General features: G+C 42.4%; 1 protein-coding gene across 1 annotated transcript in view; it reads right to left on the reverse strand.

Moving 5' to 3' along the window:
- The window catches only part of LOC128304892 (protein sickie), a 294,004-nt gene that overhangs the window by 268,622 nt on the left and 10,280 nt on the right, over positions 1 to 15,102 (reverse strand). The window contains exon 2 of the mRNA XM_053042134.1: positions 7,645 to 7,784. Within this exon, the coding sequence (XP_052898094.1) occupies positions 7,645 to 7,704 (60 nt within the window). The 5' untranslated portion in view covers positions 7,705 to 7,784. The remainder of the gene's footprint in view (positions 1 to 7,644; positions 7,785 to 15,102) is intronic.

A 15,102-nucleotide genomic window follows, 5' to 3' on the forward strand; every position in this document is an offset into this window, starting at 1 on the left:
CACCGGTGAATATCGAGCCTCGAATTTGCCACTTTTCCGGTTCACTAGCGACGCTGTTTTTGTCTCAACTACGAGTTGTTGCGCTCGTACACTTTCCACTCAATAAAAGGATATGTCGAGCAAAATAACAACCAAACAAAAAAAAACAGCACGCGAAACATCGTTTTTCCTTCTACAGTTACCCCTGAACCGTAACGCTTTGACGCAAGGACAATCTAACCTTTTCACGGCTTTAAAGGACCGACGATGGAAAATTGGCTGAGTGGTGAGGATGGGTGTATCCTAACCATTGCCAAAAAACCCCCCTTAGCATATCCGTGCCCGTGCGACTCATATTTCCCATAATTTTCTACCGACTTTGTACTCTCTAGGGATGAAGGTGGGCCAAAAACAGGAAACACCTAACCTAAAAAAACCCTTTTTCCTTCTGTTAAGTGAGTGAGAGGAGCTCATTTGAGGTGGAGTGCTTTTGTATCCGAAGCATCATACGCTCCCTATCTTCACAGGAGTTGTTTCTCTGAATGGAACAAGCGTGAAAAAGGATGTTCGCAATTATTTTATTATGATTCGTCGTTGTGCCGCGTGGGCCCCCCGAAAACGCTGTACCAGAAGTTCCACGGAAAAAGGGACGGTGTGAGAGCGTTGAAAAGGTTCTCGGGTTTTTTAGCGTTTTTGATGATAAATATGTGTACGCTGTAATACATACACCAGTGTCACTCTCACAATAGAAATTAGTCCCTTCCACTTGTTTTATGTGCTTTAAGAAACACCTGCGTTTTAGGGCAAAGCGCGAAGAGTGCTCCTTTAGCTAATAATAGTTGCTTTTAAGATGTTCTTCAACTAAACCTCCATTGGCAAACTAACTTGCCTTTGCCGAATTGCCATCTTCTCTCTACCAGAATTTTCACACTCTAATGATAAAACACTTTGCAAGCAACCTCTTGCGGGACAAGACTAAAAAGTGTCCTCAAAAGGAACCCAACCGTACCAAGAAGTACATGAAGTCATTATTTCGATATTATGCAACCGTAGGAATGCGACCTACAGAAAGACAGTCCCATCTGTCTTAAAACACCTAAGCACAACTAAGCAAGTTCTCATTTGCGTTTCTTCAGTGCCACCAAGAACTCTCGAAGACTTGTTGGGGTGTTCCAAAGGACCTTCTCCGTGGCAGAAATAAATTAGTTCCTCCCGAAATGTGTCCTTGTCGGGGCACTTCTACGTCTCACGCAGGTTCTGCACCCAATGTGGCATTACTTACCAAACAACTGAACACCCCCTGAGCTTCCTCCTTCTCATTCACACCCTCACCAACCGACTGACTTTGCTTATGCGTTTGTGGTTTTTGGGACTGGTTGCCGATTTACAACCGAACTTTGGAAGGCAACATCTCCCCACCACCTTTCGTGCCACGCGTTACCAGCCCAAAAAAGAGAGAAGACGCTCTTCTTCGCTTTCACGGGAATTACCCAACGAAAAGTGACTTTAAATGTACTTCCACAAAAAAAAAGGACGCTCGGAAAAACACAAAAACTTTCCAATGGAAAAGTGGGAAAAGTACTGCCCTTTGCTAACTGCAGCTCACCGTAACACACTGACGTCTCAATGAAAATGAGCTAAAATGCGACTGTCTGTGCAATTTGCCTTTCCGGTTTCAAGGGAATCGGGAAGCAGGAAAGACTATAAAGTTATGCCAAGAAAAGGGACAAGATTCATGTAAAACTTCAACCGAGTTAACAAACACAACCAACCCCGCAAACAAACGAGCGGAAAGAGATTACATCTTTTAATTCAATTACAAAAGTGGTAAGCCCGACTCAAGTGCACGTGTGTCTGTCGATGGTGGGGATTGCCCAATGCTGGCTTCACGTCACGCTACAAACATACCTTCGAGTCCTGCAGACGCAAAGCCGAAGTGAAAGATAAGCAATTGAGGTGAATTGCTTATCTCGATGAAAGCAAAACGGTGGCTCTGCGGAGTAAAAGGCTCGTGACGAACAAGCCTTCCCGGTTCCGGTTCCACGCTAATGCGAAACGCGATGGTAAACGGGCTGACGTGGTTCGCTGACGTTGTCACAAATTGGAGGCGCCGTTGTGTACCCGTAACGGATACAACACGTATCCCGAGCTGCTGCTGTTGATGCAACACCCAACATCCATTTATCCTTCCAGCTCCCCAAAAAGTGCTCGGGAGAATCATTTCCACACCGAGGGAAAACCGATTGCGTTTGGAGCAATTTAGTCATTAGTGGGAAGGGCGTAATTAATTGTAATCACGATATGCGTAATCAAGAGCTGTTTGCTTAAGATTAGAAACACAGTCCAAACGTGTAGAAAGGGCGAAACAGGGCGGGCACGAGAGCGTGGTATGTTTTATTATTTGTTTCGTAACGGTAGGGTTGATTAAGAACTTCACCGTTGGAAACATTATTCAATAAGGAATACTAATGTATCATGCAGGAAGTTTACAAAATTCGCTGAACTTGAAGTCTGAACATTTGAATTGAATTATCTTTTGTTAAATTCCATTCCAAGCATAAATTTTACAGGGAAAAAATGAACAAAATCATCATTTGTCATGCAGATTGCATAATTTAAGGCTCATATTCTGTCATACTTTCTACAGTATGCAATTTACGGTACAAAATATCTTCAGCGGTTATAGAAGATTCTTTAAATCCTTTTTTACGCAATTTTGAATACACGTAACTTTACGAAAAGCTAGAATAAAAAAAATACTAATGTTCAATTATTCCTCAACAGAACTAAGGGACAGGAAACTAACCAGTACACACAACAATTAACAGCAGTTTATTTTAGGAATCCATTAGCAAAACCTCGGCTCATCTGGTCCACCTGAGGACCTTCGAAGGGATCGCAACTTGACCCCACTACCGACGTAATATATTAACCTTTCAGCACCAAAAAGGGGATGTGAGCTTTGATCCTTACTTAAAACACCTAAAGGCACGATAATGGACGCAATGTTTTGGGACTAATCTCTGTACCTCTCATACTTTTGCAGCACCAGATTTTGGGACCCGTATCAAGGAAATGTCCCTTGCACAGTACACCATTCTCAACTCAGTGGTTCCCACTGGGAGTGATTAGCATTAATTTACCGTTTGCGCATCCCGGCGAAGAACGAACGCAGGACCTTTGGGGAACGTCACAAACGACAAACGAACTAAGCCAAGGTTGCACCATTATACAAAGAACCCACCTTGGCTGGCGTCATCCTTTGCACTCGCAATCGTTCAACGGGGGAAAGCAACTTCATAATTTCTTATTGATGACAATCATCCACCGAGAACACTGGTGGAAATAATCGTCAAGCAAGATTACAGACGGTTCTACTTCGCCTGCACAAATTTGTTTACACTTTTTCCCCGTTTCCGTAAAAAAAGATGATCCAATCGACGGCCGGGCATTACATCTTCCGGTAACAAAAGCTAACATCGTAACCAAACACCTTCCTGCCTGCTGGAAAATGCTTCCCTTCCTGCGAACTCTCTCTCTCTCTCTATCGCTCTCTGCATGCGAACCGTTTGTTGCTCAAAATTTTAAACTTCATTACTATGCAAATTTTATGGACGTTGAATAATGCTGCATGTTTTCTTTTGCTTCAATTTTTGGCCCTCATTCCTCCACCCCCAAGGCGAGATGAGTAACAAGTAACGCTTGCCGGAAGAAGTGTAGGTGCCAAAAAACCCCAAAACGCGGTAAGCTGGGGACTCGTTTTCGTGTCTTACAGCTTTTCCATTCTATTGTCACATTGCATTTAAAGAAAAGGGCAATTTCACAACAGAACACGATCAACACATCCGCGTCATCGTAACTGGATCATTTCCAGTGAAGCGAAGAAGTTGCTCATGCTTAAAGTTTTGAGAAATGGAGCTGATTTGCCCCGGGTGACGAACTTAACAGATGGAATTATTAAGTTAATAGAAACATTTACAAAAGCATTATTTTACCGAAGCATTTACAAAAAATACAATTGAAATGTATGAAAATTATTTGATTTTTGATAAATTTTTTTATTATTTTTAACAAAAATTTTTACTTGTTCTGGACTTGTCGAAGCTTAAACTATGATAGTAAGAGAACAGAAATCTTTGCAGAAAAATTTACTTCATAATGTCAGCAAAAGTACAATCAGAATTGTAACCCTCAGCCAGATTGAAACTAAGACAAAATCGATCGTGTTTCGACTCCATGATTCTGTTTTGGTAATGCGCTTAGGATGAGCAATCCTCATTCGAACAACATACATCCATGTTCTACGCTTTCAAACTCCAAACGAAAAAAAAAAGCTCCACATTTGTATTTAAATCCACTTTTCTGCGTAAATCCTACGGGGCGGCAATGGAAGCAACACTGCTTCATTCATCCTTTCTTCATCACACCGAAGCGGTGACAAAAAGGATCAAGACCTGACCGACACGCCATGATTTCTTTCTGTCACCATAACCGCTGCCAACACGGACCGAGTAATCGTGGACTAACTCCCCGGAAAAGCCGATATTTCTCACTGACAGATTTTGCATACCACCCTTTTGGATCAGTTTGCGTGCTGAAGAGCAAGAGAACCGGGGAGGTAATCATCATCCTGGAAATCCTAAACCCCAAGCAGGGGAAAGTCAGCAGTCGGTCCCTTTCACTGTTTTCCACATAAATGCATAATATATGTAGCTAATTTATTTATTTCCATGCTTCCCCCCTTCCCTGCAGAGCATCAGGAGCGGAGGTGAATTGTTGCCCGAAGGAAGTTTTCCCTCAAACGTACGATACGAAACGATGAAATATTGGCTTGAAATTTTCACTTTCCTCGCTGCCCATTTTCCCGTAGAAAAAAAAAAAGACGCATTGGAATCGGTTATGGAGAGGGTTTTTTTTCTTTTTGGTTCATCGTTTAGCCAGTTACATGCCTGGAATGCGATACACGGAATTTGGCATATTCCACCTACACCCCGAACACTGCCTACCGGTCGGATAGGGAAAATAGAAAAACATTCCTCACTACCACTCGAACGCATCCCCGAACCACGGGTTGTTGGGCCAAAGGACAATGAAGGCAATTTAAATTCAATGTATAAACAAACCTTACTCCGAGTGGGAAGGAAAAACCACTCGTATGAAGACTGCCCGGAAAGAAAAATTTCAGAACGAACACCGTCGCCCAGATCATTCGTCTCCGTGCAGGCTTAGTGACTGTCGCACGGCAGTCACCGTCGGGTCAACTTCAGGTGAGCGCAAGCAGACATTTAGCCGGTGGATATGAAGGAGCGATGATAAAAACGAACAAAAAACCGTTCGTTCGTCACCTCAAACGGCAACGCTTCGAGCCAAATGGAAACTGAAAGAAACCATACGGCCGAGCCGGTGCATGGAGGGAAGTTGCAAGGAAACCATTTTTCGTCTCGTCCTGCGAACGTCAGTCGCTTTGGTTTGCTTTTGTGTCCTCCTGGAGCCAAATGAAACTGTACAAGATTGCAACAATATTTCGCATTGCTGTGTCGCTTTTATGTTGACGTACGAAAGGGAGCCATAAATTCACATCTGTCAAATGGAGCTTAATCTTTTCATAATCGCTGCCGACCCAGAGCGCTTTTCTTAGGTTTTTTTCGTATCCTCAAAGCTTTGAAGTCAACCGGATGCCAAACAAACATGGCCTATAAGTATGGTTTTCTTTCTATGATTTTTTGAGAAAGGTTTGCTGAAATTGAAAATGACATTGGCAGAGAATATTTTATTATAAATTTACGATTTTTTGGTGCCCGGATGGCATGGTGGAATTTATGTACCCAAAATATTTGCCCGAAATGGCTAATACTCTTAAGGCGCTGATATTTATGTGATTTTCCACACTCTTCCTACGCAAACGAAGCTTCTCGCCCAACAGCAAACAAGTCCTTATTTGTAGCAACTCATGCTAATGGTTGTTAAAGAATTCCCATCACTCCAATGGTAATGACAGCCCATAGCAAAACGATCTCACTGAACGGCCCATTAACAGTCGACCAAGAGTGCCACGGGGCCAGAAAAAAGGGACACAATTTATTTTAACAACTCTCCCACCCGGTAAGTACCGAAAAATTCCACAAACCTTCAACGCGACACGAGTGTCCACAAACAAATGGGCCCCAAAATCGGTGCAAAACAAAAACCAAACTCTTCCAATCAATAGGTTTTCGTGCTGCGGAATGTCAATGCCACCGACCGAGGAAGCCCACGGCCTGTCTTCCTCCCGAAAGGGTTGGGATTGAGTGACAAATTTACACCATCCACAAAAACAAACCCGTCAAGTGGAACTCTTCCATGCTGGACCCAATAGTCGGGCTCGCTAGAAACATTCGGCTTCGGAAACTCGAGTCCCGAGAAGCATCAACTTTTGGGGACATGGCTATAAATTTTCATTCCCCCACTACCAAGCCAGGATTTGTTTGCTGGCCGCTGGAAGTTGTGCTAGAACCTGACGGTAACTAAACGTACGGTGAAAACGGAGACCGAAAGCGGATGTAGCGGTGTGGAGCTTTATTTTCGCTAGTTTAGCTATGGGAATCGTCGCCACACAGAAGGTATCTAGCGACCGAGATGAAAAACCAACAGATCAGGAATTTTTCGCTGATAGGAAATGCAATTTTACGCTATTCTAGTGGCACAAATGCAGCAGATAATACTAAAGTCGTATTCGTGCTGTAACCTGCACAACAAAAGCGCCTAAAAGTATGCAATGACCGTTACAAAACATTCAAGGCGAAAAAAATAACGCTTTCCAATAATGCTTTGCCCTGATCTGACCACCTCTCGTTGCCATGAATACCTGCATTTGGAAATGGAAATAGTTCTAAACTGAAACGCTCAGCAAAGATTCAGCAATTCCGCATGCATATTGTCTCAGTATTCTGCTGACGGTACGAAGGTCCCCCTGACAGGAAAGACACTTTATCAGCGCAGCGAAAATCCATAAACCTTCGACGATTCGATACAGCTTATGGAAAGTAAATATGGAATTATATCCCCCATTAAATGCACTCAAGGGCGAAATTACCTTTCCTGCAGTAATGTCAATAATACCATTCGGCCATTCAGGAAAAATCGAATCACCGACAAAACGGATGATGTTCTATCCCTGTGTTCAACACATCTACATCGAAAGGTGCGGAAAGTCCTGCTCGCCTCTCTTTTTGTCTAACTCTCCGAATGGAAAGCATCGGATGAATCATTTTCGGATAATTAATTTACAATTTCAATTCTCAGTCAACCTTCATCAACGTCGTTTGTTGACAGAAGGAGGATGGATGATAAGCACCAGCGAGCGGCTCTCCATTCTTCCTAATGATGAGGTGATTTGTAAATTGACCCACACCGGCATTTCCCCATTTGTTTGCTGTTTAATATTCTCCGGTTCAATAGAGAGATCCCTGATCCGGGCTGCAGCACCTCTGCCCCGGTGATCCCCACACTTTCGTCTGTCTCGGTGGCAAAAAAGGGGGATAAATGATAGCTTGGGAATGACAGGATTATTATGTGTACGTGTCCCCATTGCTCTGACGCCGCCGCCACTCCACCTAGGGCCCCGTTTGAACTTCTAGTCACCGTTGGCTTGTTTAAATTAATACACCACCCATTAATTATTCTCACCTGTATCGTTTCCTGTGCCGAATACTTCTGCTTGTCCGCCATTTTCAGCTTGCCCAGCATTTCGTCACCGACCACGGTCGGTTTCGGCCGTTTCGCCAGCTTGCTTGCTGGAACTACTGGATCACACACCCTTGCACACCCTGTGAACGAAGCAGAGATAACACCATGAAATATAAAGTGCTGTTAGTTGGAACATTATTTTATTCTACGCTACTCTGTACCTAACTATTACAACCTGCGACCGAACTCCTGCACACCTAACCGCAAAATGCTCGTTTGTTTTGCTATGAAGAGAAAAACGTAATTCACTTTTTTTGTTTCACCATGTGATGCTTTTTCATCTCGATTCTGATCAAATTGATGTGATTTACTACCGAAACCATGCCAACCATCCCCGGCGGCGATGTTGATGTGACCGCGTCCGCTGTTGGACACACCGACTAAGCCATCTATGATTGAATTTTCTGACCATCGGCTCGTTCTTGCAACTTGTTTGCCTTATTTTACGGACGATCCGTCTATTTGTCGGTGCTCCATGCGAACATCGCTGCTGATCCCTCATGTGAACAGCTTTTTTGTGTTTTGTTTTGTGCGGAGAAGCAATACAAAAATATTGATGTTTGATTGAGTCGTGTTTTGATAGCAGAACATTTTTTTTTCTCCCCACAGTAAAATGAAAAGGGTGGGAAATACTTACAACCCAAGGTCTGTGTAGGATGTAGAGGTCGAGTAATAGCCAACATAGAGGTTCGCCATTTTGGATTTCATTTGACGTTTGGTCGCCCGTGTAAGATTCCTTGCGTCTAGCCTACTTGTTTACTATGTCGCGATGTTTCACAATTAGCTTGGTCGTTAGAGTTTTCCTTCGTTTTGAATGCCTTTAGTTGAAACAGCAAACTGTTGATGGTATTATAAAGCGGTGTGTGTTCATCACCTATTAGTGTTCTGAACCAAGAGTTGAAGCGGGAGATATGATGAGCCTCATCCTCTTCCTCATATGTGAAGAGCCATACTTACTCGTTGCTAAATGCTCGCTTTACAAAATCCGATTCTCTGTCTTCTCAGCTGCTTTGAACACCAATCATACCTAACATTGGGCGAATTCGACTATACCACTAGTCTGTCGGCTCTTAATGGCAATAGGTTTGGGTTACCTTAACAACCCTGCTTTTTCCCAAGGTGCAGATTCTACTATTTTTATATAATATGCCACATCCTGGGTAATTAGGTTCGAGATTCCTCAAAATCTAAAACATTACCAATCGCACATCCTTTCCTTTTTCCTTTTCAAACTTTTTTCCCCCTATTACCACAAGAGGCGAAAGAGACTCAGGAGGTCCAAAACCTCTCTAATATTTGACAACAACAACAATCATACCTAACACCAATCGCCAACTAAAATATTCCGGACTAAAACCGAAAAACAGCAACACAAATATCCAACCAAGTCTAAAACATTAAAAATCTTGTTGCTATGACCGACACGTTCAATCAACACAACTACACACAAAACATTTGAATGGAAAAGGGCGTCCAAACGTCAAATCACGTGTAACGAACTTTTGGCTACTTGTCAAATTGCTCTATATTACTCGACCACTATCCTACACAGACCTTGCTTACAACCTATAAATATAAATATCTAAAAGACAAACATTACTTAGCGAGGATGACAAACGAGTAACGAATCCTGTTCCATCCAGTGCATGATTTCACCAATTAATATACAATTTCAGATACAAGTGCAACTCTTCCAATATTCACAATAAAACTAATGAGTACATGCGGTACAAGACATCCGTGTTTTAAAAACTCCACAGCTAATGAAAGAATTGCGTGACCATTGAAAACAACGAACCCTGCCGTACGTACGCTTTGAATGGTCAAAAACTAACCCTCCCCAAAACCTGGGCGGATAAATTATGCAATCCATCGTTTGTCATTGAAACATTATTAGATCAATGCAATGCCAGCGAACGTACGAGATATCGCTCCAGAAACCATAAAGTACACGTCACCACCAGCCGGTCGCTCATCAATTATGAATGTATGTCACATGAAGAAAGCAAATCGGTTTGTATGGATCGTCCGAGGGAAAAACGGATATTCCAATGTTCCTCTACAAATCTTCATTTTCGTACAACTCTTTTGGTCGGACATTTTCGATACGTCATTGGACATTGAGCGGAATCGTGGAGCTGGCAATGTATTGCCTTATTACCCCCTTACAAAATGCTCACCATTCAATGGATTGGACTACCATTAAGCGATCCTCTCGACCGTTTTCTTCTTCCACAATGTATCCCCAAGTTCCGAACCTGGTGTCACTTTTCTCGAAACATGCAAAACCAAATCATTCGGAAGCTTTTACCGACACAGCTGTTTTGTTTGTGGAAAAATACATCCCTTTTTGTGCATTTCTTGATACACTCTTGATCCCGATGGAAGGGAAAAAATGGAAATGAAATCGATTTGTGTCCAACCAACCATCCGTATCGGCAATTTTGGTTCTGCAGTACAGGCACCAGCATCAACAGTCGCCGAGGGTTTCAATTTAATGCTGACCTCAACACTTAGTACCCTCCACTCTTTCACATCTTGCCCAACCGCACCGTTGCGACATGAAGACACCACGAAGGACATGAAGCCAATCAAACCACAGACACTCTCTGGAGATATCGAGACCGAGAAGAACGACCATCGGGCGAAGTTCGCAGGCAAAGGACGAAACGATGGTAAATGGTTCGATATTTATTTTACTAATCAAACGCTCGATAAAACCCACAACCGCACTGGAAACGCATGGCACGTTAATTCGATACCCTGGTTCGATCCATTCCAGACGCTCCATGTACGCAGAGGAGCAGATTCCTGCCACGGGAGATGACGGGACTTATGAAAATCAAATCAAATACTCCAACGAAATGGAGTAAACTTTTCTCTGGATGCGAGATCTTCCCAGAGCCACCGAAAGGCATCCCTGTGGAAGGTGTGAAAATTCATCCGGCATCCGTTTTACTGTTTGCCTTTCGACAGCAGTGGAGTGGAATACCCGTGTACTCCCAAATGCGTCAAGCGATAGCAAACATCCAAATATGCCCTCATTTACACGCGTCCATCCTTACCTGCCAACAAACCACAGGGAACCATTACATTTACGAATTCCACCGACAACATCACGGCCCTCATCATCATCATCATCGCAACAGTGAGGCAACAAAACGGCATTGAGATCTCATCATCGTAATGGTCCATCACCACCCATCCTATCTACGCCACCTCACGCCCATGGAATCGTTGGAATATTGCCAAATGTCGATTGTGCATGAGGACGAGTCAATATTTGTTCGATTCCACTCCCCGGTACGGGGAGGCACTGTGGAGGCTGGCTCGTAAACATATCACTGACTTTGAGAGGCCGGAACATCATCATCACATCGGGCCGAGAGCCCTCATATTATTGCTGTGCTCCAACTTTTTGCCTCCAGACATACGTACAACCAAAAAATAACATCTCCAACATTTCAACAATAACGACCGTGCGCAGTACCTACGGGGGGAAATAACAATTCTAAGGGGTGAACTAAACTGGGGAAAACAAAATTTACCGGTTAAGTGTATGTGTGTATGTATGTGTGTGTGTGGACATACACTCACACACATAATCAGACAAGCTTAGATATGGTTGCAGAGAGCAATAGAATTAATTAAATTGCGGAAAATTGACTATTCCCGCAGGAGTTTCCCGAGCAATTCTTCCGAACTTTTATCCTCCCATCCAGCAATCGCTTCCCGGCGATTGATTCCTAACACGAGATGCGAGATCGGAAGTGTAGAGTTAAGAAATTAGTTCATAAGTATAAACTAGGTTAAGATTGTAATTAGTATGTAAGTATTGGTAACGCAGCACACGCATCATACGGTCATCCGCAATGTGCGTACGGGCAGTTGAATAAATGCCACGAACGAGTACACAACAGATTGGCGACGAGGATAAAGTCAAAGAGTACAAAAGTCAAATGGCGAAACAAGTGATCGGAACAGTGCAGCCGTATGTGTTTGGAGAGGAAATAGAAAATTACCTGGAAAGAGTGGATCTTTTTCTGGAAGTGAACGACGTTGAAGACGACAAGAAAACGGGGTTCTTACTAACGATTGGTGGCGCCGAATTGTTCGATGTGGCAAGGAAAGTGTGCTCGCCAAAAAACCCTAAGGAGATAAAGTACGATGTGCTTACAAAAACATTAACATCGCACCTAAAGCGCAGCACAAATGAAGTGGCGGAACGTTACAAATTCCGCTTGGTGTTTCAAAAGGAGCTATCGATAAACGAATACATTATCGAATTGAAGGCGGCCGCACAGTTGTGCAATTTTGAGTCATTCCTTGAAAAGGCGCTACGTGACCAACTAGTAGCCGGGGTCACCGACCAGGAGCTGAGAAAGAGACTTCTCTCAAAAAGCATGCTCACATACGAAAGTGCGTGCAATGTGGCATTGTCCTGGGAAGCAGCAAAGCGACAGAATGATGAGATGAACCCAAATGAAGCACAAAAAGAGATAGCAACAGTGCGAACCAAGGCGACCAGCACACCAGCTAGATCAGCGTCGGAAGAGCAGGACGAATGTAGGCAAGCGGAGATGGCGGCGTTACGACGTACAAAATGGAATAATTATTCGCCTGCCGCACGTGGTGAGCGAAATCGAGTAAGCAGAAATACCAGAAGTGTATTGTGTTATCGGTGCGGTAGACAGCATGATCCAAATCAGTGTCCAGTTAAAGCGTGGAATTGTTATGCGTGTGGTAAAACGGGACACATCGCATCGTGCTGCAGGAGCAATCGAAAAGGCATGAGAGCCTTCGAGAAGGAACAAGGGGAAGAAGAGGAAGAAGGCGTAGAACATATGGGTACAGTAGTGGCATTACAAAACGTAAATGCAATTGGAATGGAAAATTTACCAATTAAAGTATCCTTATTTTGTAGAGATGTACGACTAGAATTTGAGATCGATTGTGGGGCCTGTACCAGTGTGATACCAGAAGAAATTTTTCGTAAAAAATTTCAAAAACACGTTTTAGAAGAAACGTACGTTACGTATGTATCTGCGACCGGACAAATAATACGACCACTAGGGAAGTTTAATGTAAAAGTACGAACGAAAGACGGAAAAATAGGCGTATTGCAAATTACAGTAATTCCAGCACAAAGAAAAGTAAATTGTTTGTTAGGAAGGGACGCCTTGGATTGGATGTTTCCCACCTGGCGAAGAGTATTTCAAATCAATGCGCTAGAATCAAATCAAGAGTACAATATACTAAACGAAATAAGAAAACAATTCCCGAATACGGTGAATAATAATGAAAATAGCATGATAACCGGTTTTGTAGCCAATTTGATTCTTAAACCAGATGCAACACCAATTTTCCATAAGGCTTACACCGTACCGTATTCCTTAATCGATGAAGTTGAAAATGATTTGAATCAGTTAGTTAAAGACGGAATATTAGTTCCTACCAAAACGTCACAATGGGCAAGTCCAGCTGTTATAGTTAAAAAGAAAAATGGTAAAGTTCGAGTTTGCCTCGATGGCAAGGTTACCGTGAACAGAATGTTATCCACAACACACTACCCTTTACCACATGTAGATGACATACTATCCAAAATTTCCAAATGGAAATATTTTTGCAAATTAGATTTGACTGCCGCGTATTTGCAAGTACCATTATCGAAAGCCTCACAAGAAATATGTACAATCAATACCCACAAGGGATTATATCGTTACACACGCATGCCATTTGGCATCAGTTCGGCTCCAGCTATCTTTCAAGGAATAATAGATCAAATACTGTTGGGGTCACCAGGAATGGCCTACATAGACGACATAGTAGTAGGAGGAGCGACGACAAAAGAATGTAAACGGAATCTTTTTCTGGTGCTAGATAGGCTAAACAAGCACAGAGTAAAGTTGAATTTAGAAAAATCGGAATTTTTTAAATCTAGTATTGATTACCTCGGATACAATATCTCGGCAAGCGGCATAAAACCAAATCAAGATAAGGTTAAGGCGATCGCGGAAGTGGCAAGCCCGAGAAACGTAAATGAACTACAAGCATTTTTGGGATTATTAAATTTCTACCGTAGATTCCTACCCAACTTGTCAGCTCAACTTTATCCGTTACATGCGTTACTAAAAAAGAATACAAAATTTAATTGGGATAATAAATGTGAGGAAGTTTTTCAAGAAACAAAACAAATGTTAATAAATCATAAAGTCTTAGAACCTTATGACCCCAGTAAACCAATAGTTTTAGCTGTAGACGCTAGTCCATATGGAGTGGGAGCGGTGTTGTCTCACGTCATAAACAAAATAGAAAAGCCTATCGCATTTGCCTCAGCTACACTTACCGAAGCGCAAAAAAACTATGCTCACGTACATAAGGAAGCGTTAGCCGTAATGTTCGGGGTAAACAAATTTCATAAATATATATTTGGGTTCAAGTTTAAGTTAGTAACCGATAATAGCGGAGTTAAAGAAATTTTCAACCCAACCAGAGGAACTTCTTCGATCGCAATGGCTCGTTTACAAAGATGGGCCTTGACCCTTTCAAATTACGATTATATTATTGAACAAAGACCGGGTACAATGATGAGCAACGCAGATGCTATGTCAAGGCTTCCGTTAGTGGAAGCACCAAGTGTTGAAAATATTCAGTTAGGAATAAAGGCAGTTCAAGAAAATGGGCTATTAAATGATGTTAGAATACGTTTCAATCAGCAGGAAGACCCTTTGATTAAAACATTATATGAAAGAGTAAAAGGCGGCTGGACGCATGAACCGGACTATAGTTTAAAACCATTCTTTAAACTCAAAACGCATTTTGGATTAGAAGACGGCATTTTATGTTTTAACGATAGGATAGTAGTACCGGAAAGCCTAAAAAGTCTGACGCTAACAAACTTACACCAAAATCATGAGGGTATAGTAAAAATGAAAATGAACGCACGGCAGCACGTGTGGTGGAAAACCATGGACAAGGATTTAACAGAATTTGTAAAATCGTGCAAAGTATGCCAGTTACGTCAAATAGTGCCAAAAGAAGTGGTAGTAACTAAATGGCCAAGCGTAAAAGAGCCTTTCCAAAGGGTACATTTGGATCTCTTTTATATAGAAAGCCGTACCTTACTCATAATAGTAGATGCTTTTTCAAAATATATAGACGTAAAACTATTAAATCTTTCGCGGGCGTCCGATATCATCGAAAACCTAGAAAATTTTTTTGCATGTTTTGGATTGCCTCAGGAAATCGTGACCGATAATGGTCCACCCTTTAATTCGGTTGCTTTTGAAAATTTTCTAAACGTGAGAGGTATAAAGGTATCGAAATCACCCCCATACCATCCACAATCAAATGGGTTAGCTGAAAGAGCTGTTAGAACAGTAAAGGAAGTTATCAAAA

This window comes from Anopheles moucheti, chromosome 3, assembly GCF_943734755.1.
Source record: "Anopheles moucheti chromosome 3, idAnoMoucSN_F20_07, whole genome shotgun sequence".
Lineage (NCBI taxonomy): Eukaryota > Metazoa > Arthropoda > Insecta > Diptera > Culicidae > Anopheles > Anopheles moucheti.